This window comes from Diceros bicornis, chromosome 22 (assembly GCF_020826845.1).
Source record: "Diceros bicornis minor isolate mBicDic1 chromosome 22, mDicBic1.mat.cur, whole genome shotgun sequence".
Classification (NCBI taxonomy): Eukaryota; Metazoa; Chordata; class Mammalia; order Perissodactyla; family Rhinocerotidae; genus Diceros; species Diceros bicornis.
This window is the reverse complement of record NC_080761.1, coordinates 57,423,664-57,443,511: the sequence shown is the minus strand read 5'-3', so window position 1 is coordinate 57,443,511 and position 19,848 is coordinate 57,423,664. Positions and strand designations below refer to the sequence as shown.

At 42.2% G+C, this 19,848-nt stretch overlaps 1 protein-coding gene across 2 annotated transcripts in view; it reads left to right on the top strand.

The window, feature by feature from the left end:
• Nucleotides 1-18,967, top strand: part of SPIN1 (spindlin 1) — a 71,666-nt gene extending 52,699 nt beyond the window's left edge. For both annotated transcript variants that reach the window (XM_058566055.1, XM_058566056.1), the window contains exons 4-6: nt 6,375-6,628; nt 11,401-11,634; nt 15,472-18,967. In XM_058566055.1, the coding sequence (XP_058422038.1) occupies nt 6,375-6,628; nt 11,401-11,634; nt 15,472-15,671 (688 nt within the window). In that variant the 3' untranslated portion in view covers nt 15,672-18,967. The remainder of the gene's footprint in view (nt 1-6,374; nt 6,629-11,400; nt 11,635-15,471) is intronic.
• Nucleotides 18,968-19,848: the final 881 nt, after the last annotated feature.

Sequence of the window (19,848 nt, the reverse complement as noted above, 5' to 3'; positions counted from 1 at the left end):
TTATTAAATAAATTAGGCAGAAATAGTATATTAGCTCTTTAATTCTTAGAGAACTAAGGAAATGACATTCTAAAAGTAGCATTACCCTTGACTAAAAAAAAGCAGTAGAAATAAAATTTGGAATTGATAACATTAAAATATATAAATGTTTTTCAGAATTTAGGATATTCAGTGCTTTAATTTAGTAGTAATTAAGTTAAAAATTGTGTTTTATCTGTCTGTAAAAGTGGAATGCTCAAGTCGTGAAAATTTTGAAAACACAAGTGTAAACACAGGAAGACAACTAATGCCATCATCCGGGGATTATGGCTGTTAATAATTTAATGTATATTTTAAGTCTTTTTTCTACATATCTGTATGGATAGTTGTGTGTATAAAATTTTTCATTTGGTCATATTTTCTACATGAGTGGGTTTTTAAAGTGTCTTTATGTTCTTCTCTGTGATTCTAATAGCTGTGTGTTATTTCATCATGCAGATATACCAGTAGCGATCGAATCAGTGGACCTGTTGTTGAGCGTTTTCTGTTTCCATTCCTCTGTTATGAACACTGCTCAGAGCATCACTGTAGCTGTGTCTTGGTGCTTGTGTGTTATTTTCTTTTGATAAATTCCTAGACATGGAATCACTGGCATGATGGATTGCCAAATTGTTCAGTAGGAGGGTTGTGTCTTCTAAAGCAGACAGAAAACAGTACCTCATCATAATTTGCATTAAAACAGCTCCTCAAATTTTACAGTTTTTGTTACTATTGATTTAGAAAAGTCATCCTACCAGCAGACCAGAACACTGAGAAATTTCTGGAAGATACAAAGCAGATGGGAATAGATTTATAGAAAAACTAATCTGAGCTGAGGAACTCTCAGCTACTTTGAGCTGAACAGAAAGACCTCCAAAAAGTGAATATTGAGCCAGACCCCTTGAATCTGTGTGGGTCAGAGGCGCGAAGGCTGGTGCAGCTGCTGCGGGCATTGCGGGTGAGGCATCGGCTGCATTGCCGGGCGGCAGACGCTCTCCTTGCCTCCCCGATGAGGCGGCCGGCCGTTCACTCCTGCTGTGCTGCAGCTCCCTGGGTCACGGCTGCTTCCTCAGACCCTGCACTAGTCACTGTTCAGACGCCAGGGACCCGCCATGGCCTGAGGAGACACACTGCAGTACAGCGAGCACGGGATTGTGCCCTGCATCTAAAATACGAACACCGAGAGGCATCAGGCCCCTGAGGAGACTGACAGCACGAAAGAAAGTCGTGCATGGAACAGGAGAGGTAACCAGGAGCCAGGAAACTGAAGAGAACCAGCACTCAGACCCAGCACAGATGAGGCCGACCCGAAGACTTCACGGAGGAGTCAGGAAAGGAAGGAGCAGTATTCTTGGTTCATTCAGAGGAAAAACCCTGCGAGATAAGATAAAGAAAACAGTCAGTTTGTAGAAATTAAAAATACTACATCAGATATTCAGTAGATAGGCTGAAATTCAAGTCCCTCTGTTTTACCTGATTCAAGAGAAATGGCGGTGAGGAGTTCTTGAAGATGAACAGTGTGAGAGGGAAGGAAGTTGAGTCATGGGGGATAGATCTGGAAGTGCTCATTCGTCTAGTAAGAGTTTCAAAGGAGGATGGAGGGGAAAATAATCAGGAATAAATACTGCAGGTGATTTTGCATAGCTCTCCTTAAATTGACCAAGTCCTAGTGACGGATAATTAAAAACATGTCACATGTTCTGGAGACGTTTCACAATCCTGGAACAAAGGAAATTCTGAAAGCGACTGGAAGAGAAAAGCAAGTTACCCTCCAAGGAACAAGGACCAAACTGCATCTGATATCTGTAACTGGAGGAGAGAAGACCGTGAAAGTAGTTTTTTCCCATGGGAAAAGGGTTTTGAACCTGACTTGTATACCTGGCTAATTCAGGGGTGAGGACAAAATAATAGTATTTTGAGGCTTGCGCGAGTTTAGAGTTTGCATTTATGAACTCCGTCTGATTTACCAGGGATGTATCTAGAAAGGCCAAATACACAAGAGAAGAAAATATATGAAAATGCTAAGCAAAAAGCAACAAAAATCCTTGTTTATTTCTAAATAAGACAGTGTTTAAAAAAATTATTCTTAAGGTAGGAGCGAAATGAAAAATAACAATTTGGAACAAAAGCCTAAATTTCAGCAGTGTGGTGAAAGTGACCAGATGGGGTTACTGTGTGCTGAGGTGTTTGTTTTTTTTTTTTTTACAATTTTTCCTTTTACTAAGAATTTTTTGTCAGGTTTTAATCTTGGGCTAAAAAGTTGTCAGTCTTGGGCTAGTCCTTTTAGTTGGGCTGGGGAAGGGAAAGTATAGATTTTGATTAATTGTAGATTTTAGTAGAGAAACGTACATTTAAATATGATATTTTGAATGTTAGAGGTAATTGCTGTAAGACTAGAAGCAAGACCTGTAGTTTCCCTTAGAAGCTTTATTTGGTGCAAAGAAACCTCGCTCATCCTGTCTGTACAGATAAAGGGAGGAGGAGGAGCGGACGTGAAAACAGCGTTGCAAACAGAAGAGCAAAACAAAATGTTGAGAAGAGACAGGCGTGTTATTCACCAGAGCACAAGGTGACAAAGTTCCCTTAGTGAAGGTGAGAAAATAAAATCCATGCTGAAGGAAGGATCGTGTGTCTTCAGAATTGAATCATACAGGAGCCACTTTGAAAAGGGCCGCCCCGGCCAGATTCAAGTTCCTTGTAATGCTCGGAAGAGGGAGGGGAGCCCTGTGGACGACCACTGGAGGGGACCATGCCTTCTGAAGGTGACTCAGGGAGCATCCAGCGTCTGCCTCCTCAGGAGCAGCTGTAGCTTACAAGGGAACGCCACTAACGTGTGTAGACAGGATGTGTGACTGCTCTGAGCCTGCCGCTGGCCCCTTTTCTGCCATCGTTGGCTAGGTTTCTGTTGGTTTTGTTGAGCGTCATGGTAGTAGAAAAGTGTCATGCTTCTGAATCTAGGGGAGAGCCTTTAACGATCGTAGTCAGTGTTTTCCAGGGAAACAGAACCAATGGTATGTATATAGCTCGAGTCCAAAGGTAGAATTGCCTCTTCCTTTATCTAAGGACCTTCAATAGATTGGACGAGGCCCACCTACATTGTGGAGGACAGTCTGTCGATTTTCATGTTAGTTTTATCTAGAAAAATACCTTCACAGAAGACATGTAATGTTTGACTAAATACCTGAGTGCTGTGGCCCAGCCAAGTCGAAACATTAAAATTAACCGTCACACTGCTGAAGACAGTGTATTTGCTTATGATTTTGGTAGTAATAGTGGAATGTCTGTGTAATTACCAAATGGTGCATATGACTGAATTCTTTCCTCAGTGAGGTTTGGGAACCAGCCTTTGCCTTTGCTGAGAAGAAAGCCTGATCCTGTACACAGGATGAATCACAAGGACTTTTGCCTAAAGATCAAAAGAAGATAGGTAATTGATTGTCTATTTGAAGAAAAACGTAACGCTAAAAAGATGCCTGTATTCTCAAGGGGAAATGTAGTCACCTCCACCAGCCGTTTTCCCACAGAGGGCCGGGCGGGTGTAGTGCACATTCCCGGGGATTATGGACAGGTCTGGGAGGTCACTTGCTTTGGGTTGGAATGTTGTTAGTAGTTACCAGTTACAGACCCAATGGTGCCGTGGTAAGCTTTATTCTCTCCGCTGCATTTTCCATTGCAGAGTCTTTTATTTATGTGTTTATTTTCCCGTGGTGTAGATTAGTTCCTCACTTAGGGCAGTATTGAATAGCTCTCGGCTCTCTCCTTTCTCTCTGCATCCAGTGTAAGGTAGCTTGTTCCAAGTGTTACCCTTTTGATCAGCGAGCATCTTCTGCTGTACTCATCCGCTCCGGCCCCTTTTCAGAGTGGGGTTGATGCTGCTGTCAGAGCAGGTAGCAGGTACGTACTGTTCTAGTCCTGTGTGTCCTGCAGTAGATATATTCAAGGCCTACTCTTGGCCCCGTGCTGAAACTTTCCTCAGCGTTCCTTGGTTATCTGAAGCTCTGTCCTGTGCCTTCTTCAGGAAGCGTCTGTGAGAACAGTATTCCCCGAGTTCTTACATGCGCACACGGTGTTATCTGTGGCCTTCTACTTGGAGGTCAGTATAGATTTCTTGGCTGATTATAAACCTCTTAGCTCACATTTTCTTTCCTGAGAACCTTAAGTTTGTCACTCCGTTGTCTGGTGACACACAGTGTCACTGTCACATTCCGATTTTCTTTTTTTTTACACATGGTATGGTTCTTTTGCCTGAATGCCCAAGAATTGTTATTTTCTTTAAAGTCCGTTTGTTTCACTAGAATGTCTTAGTGTCAGTAGTTCTGGGTCAGTTTTTCCAGGGGTACGTTTGTACATTTAAGTCTTTTATTTCAGGAAATTTTTTTGAATTATTTGAGTCTTCTTTTCTGTTTCTTTGATTTTAGTTTTTGGGTAATTCTGTTACATAGAAGTTGGAATTTCATATCTGTCACCGTCTCTTGATTCTTTATTTTTTGCCTCGTCTGTCTCTTTATCATCAATTTCCCTTTCATACCCCAGGGCGGGTTCCTCTATTTCTTCTCATGTTCCTCTAGTTTAGTCTTCATTTCTGACAAGTTCTAAGATTCCTCCTTGTTTCCTGACAGTCTGTTTTTCTCACGTCTTCTCTTGTGCAGCTCTTGGTTCTTGGCTCTTCTGTTCTGATGTCAGCTCCTCTTCCACGGCCTCTGCGTAATGTCAGGTGGTGGTTTCCATCTACCTTATGGGGCGAATGTTTTGGTCTGCCTGCACTGCCTGTCTGTGCGTCGTGCGTTGTCGTGATTGTTACATATCGTCCTCTGTTGTGGTCCTCTCCTGAGATCCTGTACAGGAAGAGGGTGAGACCGTTCCAGGACAGCTATCCTCGATGCAGAGCTCGAAGCTCCTCGGTTTTCCTGTGGCAGACTTAAAATAAGGCCTCTCCGTGCAGTCTCTCTTATCACACCTTGTGAGGCCAGCCTCCTTTGGGCCCTACCCTGTTGGCGTCTGCCCTCATCTTTCCTTTTCCCTGCGCCCGCCTGTCAGGTAGGCTGTTGTTGTTCGCAGTGCAGGCCCTGACTTCCTGGAAGGCAGTTTGCTGGGTGTTTGCAGAGCTTGCGCTCTGTCTCCTCACGGTGAACCCTTCTCCAGTCGGACTGGAGAAGTTTTCCTCCTGGGTGTGCTCTAGACCGTGTGCCCCATCTTGCTTAGGGGGGAAGACCTGCCTCAGCTAATCCAGGCCTTGTAGAGGCAGCCCTAATAGTTTGCTGTAATGTGTTTTCTCTGTTTCACAAACCCTCTGAATTTACCAAGCTGGTCTATTTAAAATATATACAATTATAGTTTAAATATTTTAGCCTACAATAAATTGTTTTTTTAAAAAGCTTATTTGTGTTTATGCCAGTTGTTCACTAGTTTTATTCACGGTGTACCGAATGAGAGCTTTATGCCCCTAAACGTGTGGGAAGGGAATTTCTAAATCTTCGTTTTTGGCGTCTAGCAGCGTCCGTGTGCCGGCGTGTCTTTGGCCTGCAGCTGGCATTCAAGCCAAGGCTTGTGCCTTGTCTTTGGATCTCTAGGGGAAACGAACATACTGTCCTGATATCGAGAGCCAGGTGTATTATTTGTGAACATTATATGTAGTGTTCAGTTGTTAATAATCTGGAAAGAATGTAGTTTGGTGTTGCCATAGTACTTTTTAATATTATATTAAGTATTTGCCACAGATTTAAGTGTTTAAGATTACATGTTTTCGAGAGAAGTAATGATGGTATAATGCATGGATGTAAGCCAGCCGGAACTCCAGTTTAAGGAAAAGTTAAATGCCTAGTTTATTCTTATTATTTAAGCCAGTGGGGGCAGAATTATGTGGGCGTTAGAATGGGTGAGATCAAATAGTTGTGTTCTTTTTGATTAGAAATGAATTCATATTCTGTAAAGCCATGTGCATGTGTAATTGCTCCATGTGGTCACCCCTCCTCTTTGGTTAACTTGGATAATGATGAGTTGCCTGAATTAAGGGAAGCTCAGAAGCTGAAAAACTGATGCTTAATGTTGGAGCTTAAGTTGCTCCTGACGAGTCATGTTTTTCTGCCTGGCCACAGTTGGGGTGCACAAGACACTCCTGTTGCCAACACACCGTGTGCACACACGGTGACAGAGAAGGCCCCACCTGTGAGCCCCCCTGCATGGCTGTGGGACTGGGAGATGGCCACCCGGAGCCACCCGACCCCGGGGTAGCAGCCTTAGCCAGCACAGGCCCGGGGTCATCTGTGGTGAAAGCATGCTAGCTAGCTGTAGTGTGTTGCTTCTAGGAGTGCATACTTTTGAGATGATACCTTACGTGTGTATATATGTGAATGCAGAAAACATCGGAGCAGTGTGGGGCCGAGCAAACCTGTGTCCCAGCCCCGGCGGAACATCGTAGGCTGCAGGATTCAGCATGGGTGGAGAGAGGGGAATGGCCCTGTCACCCAGTGGAAAGGAACCGTTCTGGACCAGGTGCCTGTAAATCCTTCTTTGTATCTTATAAAATACGATGGATTTGACTGTGTTTATGGACTAGAACTTAATAAAGATGAAAGAGTGTCTGCGCTCGAAGTCCTCCCTGATAGAGTTGGTAAGTCCTCTTTACTGTTTGTGCGTTATATGCTGTTTTAAAAGTGATTATTGAAATGGATGCTTTTTGATGATTCTTTTGCATTATTGGTACTTCTATTTTTATGTTTATTGGAGTGAAGCAGTCCTTATATACATTTAAATCAGTCACCTAAAACCACAGAAATTGATCAGCAGATGTTCTAAAACTACAGTTCAAGGAACTGTGAGGGATAGAAAGATGTATAAAATTGTTCCTCAAGAAGTTTACAGTCTAATAATTTCTAACATGGTTATTTCTCACCTTTTGTTTACTTTTACCTGGTCTCTGATGGGTAAGAATATTTCTCATTAGCTCAGATATCTTATGTGCTCATTTCATCAGATTATAATAGCTAATGAAAATCTTATGCATTAATTTTAGAATCTTTATGTGAAGTGTTTTTCATTGTATATTATTACATGAATAGTAATTGTTCTTTCAGCCAAAATGTAAGCAATCAAAACGTGAGCTTTAGTATACATTCCTCAGGGTTAGTTTGCACACTGTTTGTGGAAATGAGTAGCTGTTTTTGTAAATGTCACGTGAATCAGTTTTGCCTTGCATGACTTAAATGCCTTAAGGTGTAAGGTGTCAGTTAAATAATAATGACTGATTTTATTTTTGAGAATAAAATAGAATGTGATTTTATTTTTACATCAGTAGGGTGCACCCAGATTAACGTGCCTGTCTTCAGAGTCTTTTCTCTGCAGTGGTCTCCTGCTGTGACAGTGGTGCTGCTGGCGCTTGAGTCCTGGTTCAGGCTTTTGGAGTTGTCAACAAACATAGCCTCAGCACACTTGAGCGGGGGGGGGGGTGTCTCTGGGATCAGACGGTCGTGGGAGGAAGCTTACCCCGTCCCCAGTTCTGCGCCCCTTTGTGCCGTGTGTTCCTGGGACACGTGCGCCTCACCGGCAGGTTGATTCTTTGTCAGAGCAGCACGTGTTTTGCTCATCTTTCCTTTAGATATCAAATGCCCAGTCTGTATTCATCCTGTATAAACACAGTTCCTTTTTCACAGAAGTCTTTCTTCAAATTTAAGTCTTTATTATTATTCCCAAAGGTAACTAATTGTGTAATAGTAAATCTGGCATTTTTAACGTTTTTATCAGTTCTGAGTGCAAGTGACACCTCGTTCTTTCTCATGAGGCACGTCCTGTTTCCTCTTGATCTTGACATCGTCTGTTCCTACATAAGAAACTAACATTGAAGAGTCTGTCCTTTAGGGCTTAAAAATATTATCCAAACGCTTATATCAGTTATTTGTAGTAAGTAATGATCATGCATTCTTTTTCTGACCCAGAATTTTAGTCTCCACCCCTTCTAGGGCAAGACTAAGCGTTCATTTGAAATGGACTGCATTTTGCTGCATGACCCGTGTTAGTCAGGGTTTTTGTCATCATAGGACAGAAAAAGATAGTTTTATCTTGATAAAAAAATGATTTGACCAAACTGATTTGACCAAACTAAAATGTCCCCAGATATGTAAGTATCTCTGGTGATGGGACTGAGAGCTTAACGTGTTTCTTTCTAGTTCCAGGGCATCTCAGTTTCCAACAGCAGACGTGGATTCCTTTTGTAAACAGCAAAGCAGTTTAAAAAAAGAAATCCAGAGGCCCCTATGCAGACCAGCAATATATCACGTGCCTAATTTAACTAGTTATACATTCCTTATGATACTGTAGGCTGAGAAACTGTTTAGCCTTCCCGTATGCTCTGTGTAGAAAGACAACAGCCTTTCCTGACGTGCTTCAGGCAGCACATTAGGCTGCAGGCACAGTTTGGTCTTCCTGCACCTGAAGGTGGAGAAGAAAGGCAGTCAGTCAGCCTGAAAGCGTGTGATGACACAGAGCAGTGCTTCCCAAGGTATGGTCTCGGGACCCCAAGGTTCCTGGAAGCCCATCCAGGAGCTTTGTGAGGTCACAGTTATTTTCATAATAACGTCAAGATGTAATTTGCCCTCTCCACTAATCCTTTCCCAGTTACACACTAGTGTTTCCCACTACTCGGAAGATCTGCGTAACTCAGCAAATACAATATTTTCTATCTGAACAGTGCATGATGTTATGAAATCATGTACTGATGAAAGGTCCGTTCAAAGACTGACAGCATTTTTGTTTTGTTGTGGTAAAAAAAGCACACAACACAAAATTAACTACGGAACCATTTTTAAGTGTACAGTTCAGTAGTGTTAAGTATGTTCACATTGCTGTGAAACAGATCTCCAGAAGTTTTTCGTCTTGCAAATCTGAAATTCTATCCCCATTAAAGAACTCCCCTTTTCCCCCTCCCCCCAGCCCCTGGTACCCAATATTCTACTTTCTGTTTCTATAAATTTGAGTAGATACCTTATAAGTGGAATCATACAGTATTTCTCTTTTTGTGACTGACTTCTTTCTCTTAGTAATGTCCTCAAGATTCATCCATGTTGTAGCATGTAACAGGATTTCCTTCCTTTTTAAGGCTGAATGATACTCCATTGCATGTATCGCATTTTGTTTATCCATTCGTCTGTGGATGGACATTTGGGTTGCTTCCACCTTTTGGCTCTTGTGAATAATGCTCCTGTGAGCATGGGTGTGCACATAACTCTTTGGGACCCTGTTTCAATTCTTTTGGGTATATATACCCAGAAGTGGAATTGCTGGATCATATGGTACGTTTATTTTCTGAGGAACCTACATGCTATTTTCTGTAGTGTTTGTAACATTGTACAATCCCACCAACAGTGCACAAGGGTTCCAGTTTCTCCACATCCTCACCAACACTTGTCATTTTTTGTTGGTTTTGATTTGCATTTCTCTTATGATTAGTGATGTTCAGCCTCTTTTCATATGCTTTTTGGCCATTCGTATGTCATCTTTGCAGAAACGTCTATTCAAGTCCTTTGCCCATTTTTTGATCGGATTATTTGATTTTTTTTTGTTGTTGAGTTGTAGGAGTTCTTTATATATTCTGGATACAAATGAGTTTTAATTTAAGTGTAACAAGTTTATCGGTAATAATTTCAGATTCTTCATTGCGGTTAACCATTAAGGAGCTACCTACCGCTTGTTGAGTTTTGACGTAGCGTCATCGAAGAATATCTGAAATAATCTGAAAAGACTAATAGAATACTCCTCTTTTTCAACAGCATCTCTTTGTGAGGCTGGATTTTATACATTAACCAGAACAACATGTAACAGACTGAATGCTGAAGCAGATATGAGAATCTAGCTGTCCTTTTGTAAAGCGAGACACTAAGAGATACAAAAATGTGAAATTATGGCACTCTTCTTACTAAATTTTCATTAGAAAATATAGTTATTTTTTAATTAAAAATACGTTGTTTATGTAGGTTTATTTGTTTGTTTGTTTATTTATTTAGTGAGGAAGATCAGCCCTGAGCTAACGTCCGTGCTAATCCTCCTCTTTTTGCTGAGGAAGACCGGCTCTGAGCTAACATCTATTGCCAATCCTCCTCCTTTTTTTTTTCCCCAAAGCCCCAGTAGATAATTGTATGTCATAGTTGTACATCCTTCTAGTTGCTGTATGTGGGACGCTGCCTCAGCATGGCCGGTGAAGCCGTGCGTCGGTGCACGCCCGGGATCTGAACCCGGGCCGCCAGTAGCGGAGCGCGCACACTTAAGTGCTAAGCCATGGGGCCGGCCCTATGTAGGTATTTTTAAATAAACATTTTTAGATGTGTCATTTATAATTTCTAAAATAGTAGATAGTAATAGTTATCCGTATATAAACAAATGCTCTTTTAGGTCCTCAGAATTTTTAAGAATGTAAGAGTCCTGAGATCAAAAGTTTGAGAACTTCTGGTGTGAAGAAACTAGTGGGATTTTGTTTTTGTTTTGTTTTCGTGTCGTGTTTTCATGCACAGTGGGAATTCTATGTAATTTTTGATAGTTATTGCATACTTAAACAAAGTCATCGTATGTGTTAAGAGTGTCCTTCTGTTAAAGTTGGATAGCACCATCTTGACCGCAGTTGGTATTCACATTAGGAAATGAGAGCACTGGAGTATTTTAAGCAGGTGAACAACACAATCTGGTGTAACTGCCCCAAAGATCACTCTGGTTGCTCTGGAAAACAGACCTTAGGGGCCAGAGTCCACACCTCTGCCTTGCGTAGGTTAATTTCTTAGTTTTAATAAATGGTCTGTGGTTGTGTAAGATGCTAATACAGAGGGAAGGTGGTAAAGGGTGTATGGAAACGCTACTATTTTTGCAACTCTTCTGTAAGTGTAATTATCTCAAAATTTAAAATAACCAATAAACAATAGCAAAAAACACTTCATACCTCTGTTTATTGTTATAACATTGGTTTATAACATTATATAAATTTCAGGTGTATATCATTATATTTCGATTTCTGTATAGATTACATCATGTTTACTGCCCAAAAATTAATTATAGTCCATCACCACACACATGTGCCTAATCATCCCTTTTGCTCCCTTCCTCCCCCCCATTTTATACCTTGAACAGTTAAAAGCTAATTTAGGTACAATACTAAGAGCAGATGAGTTCAGAAAAAGAAAAAGAAAAAAAAGCATGTTCTCTCAATAACTGACTTGGGAGAAAATGGTTCCTGTGGAATCAGATCTGGGCCCAGCAGTTAAGTTTGGTGCTTCTCTTTCTTAAAGCCACCAGGTGGTTCTGATGCTCCACAGTGTGTTACTGTGTGGACGACATCTCAGGTTGTCTCCTTAAATGAGTTCAGTGAAACCCTTTGTCAACCATTGCTTGTCTTTTTGTCCCCAGCAACCTCTCGAATCAGTGACGCACACCTGGCCGACACAATGATTGGCAAAGCGGTGGAGCACATGTTTGAGACCGAGGATGGCTCTAAAGACGAGTGGAGGGGAATGGTCTTGGCTCGTGCCCCTATAATGAACACGTGGTTTTACATCACCTATGAGAAGGATCCTGTCTTGTACATGTACCAGCTCTTAGACGATTATAAAGAAGGCGACCTTCGCATTATGCCTGATTCCAGTAAGTGTATATTGACAACTGTAATTTTCGATAATTCAAAAGGAATTTGAATTTTAGAACAAGATATTTGATTAATTATTTTGCAGATACATTTTGTATTTTAGTTGTTAGGAATAAGTGGTTATTCTTTTAGTCATGTGAGATTTTTCACTCTTTTGCCAAGAATAATTTACCTTCTTTATAGATTTCCCTGCTCTGGACTTGGAACTTTCATCGGAATGGAGTGTGTGATACGGACGGGGTCCTTTGTCACCAGCTCCTTTCACTCGGGGCTCATTCGTGTTGCAGTGCGTGTGGGTACTTCATACAGCCCTGCTGTGTGGAGAGCCTGTGTTTGTGTTTTCAGTCATCTGTTGGTGGCCATTGGGTGGTTCTCTGGCTTTTGGTTGTTATGAAGATGCTGCTGTAAACGTGTGTAGGAGTTTCTGCGTGGATGTGTGTGTCCAGTTCTTTTGGGTGTATCCCTGGAGTGGGTCAGAGGGGTCACTCTGTTTAGTTAGGGACTGCCAGACTGATTTCCAAAGTGGCTGCACCGTTACAGATGCTCAGCAGCAGCGTCTGAGGGTTCTGACTCCCCATGTCCTTACGACACACATTGTACCTGACGTTTTCATTCCCACTGTCCTAGTGGTTGTGAAGTGGTATCTCATGTGGTTCTGGTTTGCATTTCCTTGGTGATGAAAGATGGTGAGTGTCTTTTCGTCTGTTACTGGCTGTGTCTGTATACCTACCTTGGAGAAATGGCAATTCATGTCCCTTGCCCATTTTTCAGTTGGGTTGTCTTTCTGTTATTGAGTTGGCAGAGTCAGTATCTAGGTACAAGTCTCCTGTCAGATGTGTGATTTGGAGATATTTTCTCCCTTCTGTGGGTAGTCTTTTCACCTTCTGAATTGTGTTCTTGGAAGCACAAAAGTTGTTAATTTTGATGAAGTCCAGTTTATCTGTTTTTTGTTGCTGGTGCTTTTGGTGTCGTATCTAATGACCCATTGCCAAATGCAAGGTCCTGAAGGTTTACCCTGTTTTCTTCTAAGCGTCTTAACAGTTTTAGAAAATGGAAAAAGAAACAGTTTTAAAAAATGGAAAGACTCTTCTTTTGCCAGTTGAGTGGTTTTGGCACCCTTGTAGAAAATCAGTTGACTATAGACTGGGTGTATTTCTCAACTTTCAGTTCTGTTCCATTTGTATGTCTGTGGTTATGCTGGTGGCACACTTGATTACATTGCTTTGTGATAAGTTGTGAAGTCAGGAGGTGTGAATCCTCCTACTTTGTTGTTTTTCACAATTGTTTTGGCTGTTCTGGATCCCTTGCAATTCTGTATGAATTTTGGAACCAGCCTGCCAATTTCTGCAAAGAAGTCAGCTTGGGATTCTGATAGGGATTGTGTTGAATCTCTAGATCAGTTTGGAGAGTGTTGCCATCTTGACAGTGGTAAGCTTTTTGATTCATGAGCATGGGATGTTTTTCCATTTATTGAGGGTTTTTTTTTATTTCTAGCAACAATGTCTTACAGTTTTCAGAGTGTAAATTTTGTATTTCTTTTGTTAAATTTATTCCGAAGTATTTTATTCTTTTTCATGCTGTTGTCAATCGGATTATTTTCTTAATTCCATTTTTGGGTAAGCATGTTCTTTTTTTAAACTATTCCATAGCTTTTCCTCAAACACATGGATCCCTGGCCCTGGACAGATGTGCCTGACAGACACTCAATATATAAGCAGTGTGACAGCATCTCTATTCCTTTTTTTTTTTAGTTCTTCTTGAGAACAAGCCAGTCTATGAACCTGCTCGTGTGCTCGTCTTGCCCTGTCGTCTTAGATACATTTTTTTAAAGTTTGTGTACATTTGTTATAAATGTGTAATGGAAAGTATTTATATAATAGGCAGGAATTTAATTATCATGATGGCATTCCTTAAAAGCATTTCTCTGGGGCCGGCCCAGTGGAGCAAGCTGTTAAGTGCACGCGGTCCGCTGCGGCGGCCCAGGGTTCACCGATTCAGATCCCGGGCACGCACCGACGCACTGCTTGTCGAGCCATGCTGTGGCGCATCCCATATAAAGTGGAGGAAGATGGGCACAGATGTTAGCTCAGGGCCAGTCTTCCTCAGAAAAAAGAGGAAGATTGGCATCAGATGTTAGCTCAGGGCTGATCTTCCTCACACACACACACACAAAAGCATTTCTGTAACCTGTATGAAGTTGATTTTCAGCTTTGCTGTAGAGAAATATCCCATCAAAGTAAGGACTGTTGACTTGATCATACAAAGTGTGAGGTCATTTGCACATTGCCCATCGCCTCTCCCAACCGTGTTTTTTCCCTCTCACTCCTTTCTTTCTCCAAACTGCTACGTATTGTGTGAGTGGTATGGAAGTGTATCCGCCACTAGAGACAGTGGTGATGCTCTGATAGACAGGTTCTGCGATGGCCTCTGTGTCTCTTGCTTCTTTGCTCACATTACTGTGAAACGTACAGCTGTCAGGTATTTGGAACACCTTTGTTAACATGACGCGCCATGAAAGTGTGCAGTGTGATGCTGCTGCTCGAGGGAACAGTGCTTTTGAAGAAGAGCGTGTAGCTTAGGTTTCCTCTTCACTTCCCTGCTTAAAAGAACTGATAACACCGTGCTCAGGCATTGTATTTGTGTTGTGTGTGACTGTTAGTACCAGAGATCAGGATAGCAGGTTTTGGATTGTGTCATTCAGTGAGAGTTAACTGTAATCAGAGAGGCAAACTGCCGTTGACATAAAATACATGCTATGGTCCAAACCAGGATACGTGTGGGAATAAAGTGGTGCCCTGCTAACCTTGTGCCAGGATGAGGGGCATGCACGTGTGCTGTCTTCTGCAGGCGGGGATGTCCGGTCGCCCCCCTGAGGGCCCTCTGCCCCTGTGTGGAAGAGAGCTTGCGTGTCTCAGGGCCCACGCAGGGTTTCTGGAATGGAACTGCAGCTGCGTGGCTCTGTCCCCCCTGCTCTTCTGCTTTGTTTCCCTGGTGGTGCTGGTTTGCTCTCATTTGATGGGTGATCCTGCACGTCGGGCTTCCTGCTGGGTCCTCGGGCAGTGCTTCCCAACACTCAGATGTTCCTGGGGACCTTTTACAAAGGACAGGTGCCTTGGCCGTCCTTGGAGATCCTGTTGTAATTGGGCTGGGGATGGAGTTCACTGGGCACCGTTGTGTAAAGCACGGGAAGTCTCTTGATGTTGAAACTGGGTTAGGAAGACGATGGGTAATGTGGTGAAGTTGAGGAGGAAGAAGCTTTAAGGCTTCACAGGTAAGACTAGGAATGCTTAGACATTGTAAGTGCCTAGCATGTTCTCAGTAACCCCAGTGAGTGTTGTCTGCTTTGAAATCCTATTTCAAAGTAACTCAGACTTATTTTTAAGAAGTTAAATAATTATTTAGATTTTTTCCTTGGCCCTTTCCTTCTTTTAGTCCTCACCTCATCAGGTAATTACAGCTATAATTAAACATGAGCCAAAAGAATTTCTGGTCATGATTTTCAAAATCGTGTACATGTCCAGGTCTTGGGGGTGGGCACATTGTTTTTGTAATGAAGTTGTGTTGGCGCACAGCCACACCATTCATTTATGTATCATCTGTGGCTGCTCTCAGGTGACGATGGCAGAGCTGAGTAGCTGGTGCAGAGACCACGTGGCCTCGAGCCTAGCTTATTGTCTGGCCCTTGAAGAAAGAGTCTGCTGATTCTTGGTCTAGATAATCAAGATGAATTCAGGATATTAAAAACATGTTTAGTTATTATTAAAATAGACATGTGAGTTGGTGTGTATCTAAAAATTGACTTTAAATTCTTTTTTTTCCCCTCCCTTTAAATACAGATGATTCACCTCCAGCAGAAAGGGAACCAGGAGAAGTTGTGGACAGCCTGGTAGGCAAACAAGTGGAATATGCCAAAGAAGATGGCTCCAAGAGGACTGGCATGGTCATTCACCAAGTAGAAGCCAAACCGTCTGTCTATTTCATCAAGTTTGATGATGATTTCCATATTTATGTCTACGATTTGGTGAAAACATCCTAGATGTCATCATGAACTTTGCCAAATTTGTGGAACTATTAAATGTATAATTTGTAGACATAAAGACTCGATCGCTTTCCAGTTTAATGAAAGCTTAAATGTCCCTGCGAACCCACAATCTCTGCCAGCAGAACTGGTTTTGTTCTGAATAGTACAGATTTATGTGACCACAAAGCATTTTGTGTACGGAACTCCTTCCTCTTAAAGGAAGTCTGTCTGTCTGGAGGGGAGTTACAGGCAAGTTTGGTCAAAGTTAAGCTAGTATCATAGTCATTTAAAACTGTAATGGATCTTATCCATTTTCCCCTTCACTCTTAACACTCTCTTCTTAGTCTGCTGCCACAATGCAAGCATAGTTTGGTATTTTTGTTATTGCCTTTTTTGAGATATATATGTATCTATATCTACCTACCTATCTATATCTGTGTGTATACATATGTAATGTATATACACACACATAGATCTGTGCACGTGCACACACACACACACGTCATTGGCAGTCCTTTCTTTGTGGATTGGGACAGGGGCTAAATAATTTTCTCCAGTTTAACAGGAGTGCTTGACCCAAGTCAGTCATATTAGTATATTACTGCTGTTTATTTAAAATTAAATTTGGGCACAGGAAGCACATAGGGATGTTCAGCTTGTTTGAAAATCAGAAGTTCAGAGCACCTTTCAATCTGGAGGCTTTAAACCAAAAGTCGAAACATGAATCACTTGTGAACAGTTAATGACCCACCTTAGAATTTTACAAAACAGTTAGAAATCTGGGTAAAAGGCTGCCTTTAATTCTAAGCTTTGTAAATTTTTTTGTTTACTTTTTTTTTTTTTTTTTTTGTCATAAATACTTGTTTTGGAAAGCCCAGGTGCTTGGTCCACACAGTGTAGTGCAGGTGTGTTCTGGACAGCACATTTGGTCCATGATTTGCACACATCAGTCATCTGGAGTTTCACACACAGATTTAAAGGCAGCAGAACACCAGTGGTCTGTGTGTGTGTGGTAAGTTCCGGGAAGAGCACGGTGCGTTTATATTAGAAATGTCCGTTTCAGTGGCATGTTGCCTTCTAACAAGTTCTCTGGGACACTTTTATTCTTATTGCATTATTACTGATGTATGAATGGTCAGAAGGCTTTTCCCCACAGAGAGAGTCGAGGCAGGTGGCAACTGAGGTCTGATGCCTCTGGTGCGGTCTGCTCTTGCTCAGGTGTGCTGTCCACGTGGGTGCGTTCATTCAGTGGACCTGCCACAGGTCCAGTGTGGACCGGGCCGTCACATGTGCCAGCTTGTGGGTGTGACTGCTGGCAGCCCTTAGCCACCATGTCCTTTCGTGGTTTATACCTCCAAGGTGGTTGTAACTGAAATGGAACTGCCAAAGTGGTTGGTTTAGCAGCGAAACAGCCATCTCTCCCTTTGTTTTGGGTAAGCTTGGTGGTCTGAAAGCGAGGAGAAAGGCAGTATGTGAGACCAGTCTCTGGAGATCATACTGAGATGTGGGCATAAGGCTGAATGCATGTGCTGTCAGTCAGACCCCGCAGGGCCGGGCACGTCTGTCAGGGCCGTTCTTGATGTTAGAGGTTCTGTAGTGTCAAGGCCTTGCTCTGCGTGGTTTGCGAGATGCCAGGTTTCGCCTTCAGGAAGGCTGTGCCTTGTCGTGTTGGATGTAACCCTGCACACCGTGTAAATACAGCACCCCGTTCTCTGCAATGTGCACAGTGCCTCACCACGGGCAGCCAGGGGCGAGCTTCTCCACGCAGCCAGTCCCCAGGTCTTAGACTCTCCTCCCTGCTTGAACAGAGTCTTGCTGCAGATCTGTCCCGTTTTCCTGGTGGTTCTTGTAAGTGTCCTTGCGTGTGAACCTCAAGGCCGAGCCCAAGCAGATGTGTGCGGCCCAGAGGGGGAGTGTGTCTAGCGCGTTTCTTGCACACACACAGCACAGTGACTTCGGGCTGAAAACAGAGTCCTTTGGCAATCCTGAGGTTGGGTCAGGTGACACATTTCCAGCATTACTTAATGACTTGCATTGTGGTTTTCCTGCAAGTACCTTTAGCAACTTTAATACCACATGATCTGCCACTCTAGATGAATGTGACATGGGATTATTATTCATATTATTATTTTGATCGTCATTCCATTTATTGTCTTTAGGGCTGAAGGAAGGGGAAGGGGTTTTTTTTTGTTTTTCCATTTTTTTTCCATTCTTTTGTCTTTTGGTGGCTTAAACCACACTTAATGATGCTGTGACTACTTCTGCTCCCTAGCCAAGTGTTTCAGGCTTCGTTTTAGGCTCATGTTTCAGATCTGCATGCGTTGCTTGCATTTTCCTGGTATCTGAATGTTGGTTCCTTGTTCTAGGAATCCAACATCAATTTCCAAAATTATCATGGGACTTGTGACAACACAAGACATGAATCTCTGTGTAAAATGTAACGGCCTTCCTCATGACCTGCTATAGTATTATTGTGTCGTGTGTGCGTGTGTGATGTCCGGCTGCCACATAACCTTCAGAGGAGAACCTTCCAGGAGACCATCCTTTTGCATGCTCTATTCTAGTAGAATGTCCAATGTAACTAACTAAACTGCATGTTAAAGATATTTAGGTTTTTTGTTTTCTCTCTTTGTTTTTGTTTTCAGTTTTCTGTATATTTGCTTATTGTGCTGTTTTAGTGGTTGTAGGATAAATGCACTGGTGAAGCAATGTAGTGCCCACGAAGGTGATTTTCCAGTGTCTCTTGTGCAGCATTTGAAGGGACTGTGCATTCTTACAACAGTCACAGTTACTTCTAAACCAGATTTCATTTCTGTTGTTGTTTCACGTGCCAAACCCCGAAGTGCATTGGGCTTGACTCTCTGAACGCTGTGGACCCATTAGAAGACTGTTTTGATTGTCACAAATTGTAGTGCCTGAAAACATTCTTAAGCTGATTGTCTTAAAAAAAAAAAGAAAGTTCTCCAAAGACAAAACAGGAACAATTATTATAGCAAAACATCGATGGTCGAAATGTCTGTGGTTCCTTGGAAATGCTGCACTTTTTGTATTTTCCATCATTAGTGCAGTTTGAACGAATGTGTCTAGTTCAGAGGTCTTCGTGTTCGCATTTTAAAATTAGGTAAATGACCTCATCTCTCAAGCTTGAATTTGTTTTTAATTTTATTTTATACAGTGTGTAGACGGTCCCCTGTTCTCTGCATTTAGAAGTATAAACAATATAAATCTGTTAATTCTGTAAGTAATTTTTATAATTATGATGTAACTCTATCCTATCCTTAAAACATTTAAAATAAACCCTTTATGTGCAACTTTTGACTGTAAATTTTGTGCTCATGAGCAAAATGTGATGTGTTAAACCTGCTTCTGAAAACAGTTTCTAAAGTTTTACTTTAAGATTTTAAATGACCTTTTTACCCCTTTCACCACATGTAAACGTCAGATATACATAGAAACAGAAAGAAAGAATTTTATGTGAGTGACTAATACCTGAAGGGAGACGGCAGTCAATGTCCCAGGTGTACTATACAGCACAGAATAGTAAAGCTTGCCATTGACTGTTAATGAGCAACTTGAATTTATCATAACATTTTAAGCTTAAAAGAATTGTTTTCAATAGAATTAAATCATGTGTATTTTATACTTTCACATCTATTCTTGCTTTGTATATTGCCTGTAATGCTTTTATTAATACTTAAGTACCGGTCGGTGCAATTCTGCAGTGAAAACCTCCATTTCTCAATGGTAAGGGCAAAGACCTGTAAGTAATGCTGTGACCTGTGTGTGGTCTGTGTTTTGTCTTCCTGGGTGATTTTAACCAGTGAGGTAAAAAGTAGAGTTTATGATATGCCTTTAATTAGATTCGTTCTTCTCTTTCCCTGGCGCCTTTGGCCCATGGATCCCACGTTCAAGGCTAGGACAGGACAGGTCATCTCTGCTGCCTGCCAGAGCGTGGCCGAGGGAGGCTTGTCTTGCACAGCGGCTGCTATGGCCGAGGTGATGGCCCAGGACCTGGCCCTGGAGATGCAGGGCCCCTTCTCCGGCCGTGGTGGGAGGAGCTGCAGGCAAACATGGGGAGGAGATGGACCGGGGAGCACAGGCGTCACCTGGGCCAGGTCTTAGAGTCTTCTTCCTGACAGTCAGTCAGTTGCTGTGCGGTTGAAGGTAGGCTCAAGCAATGCTTGCCCCCAGA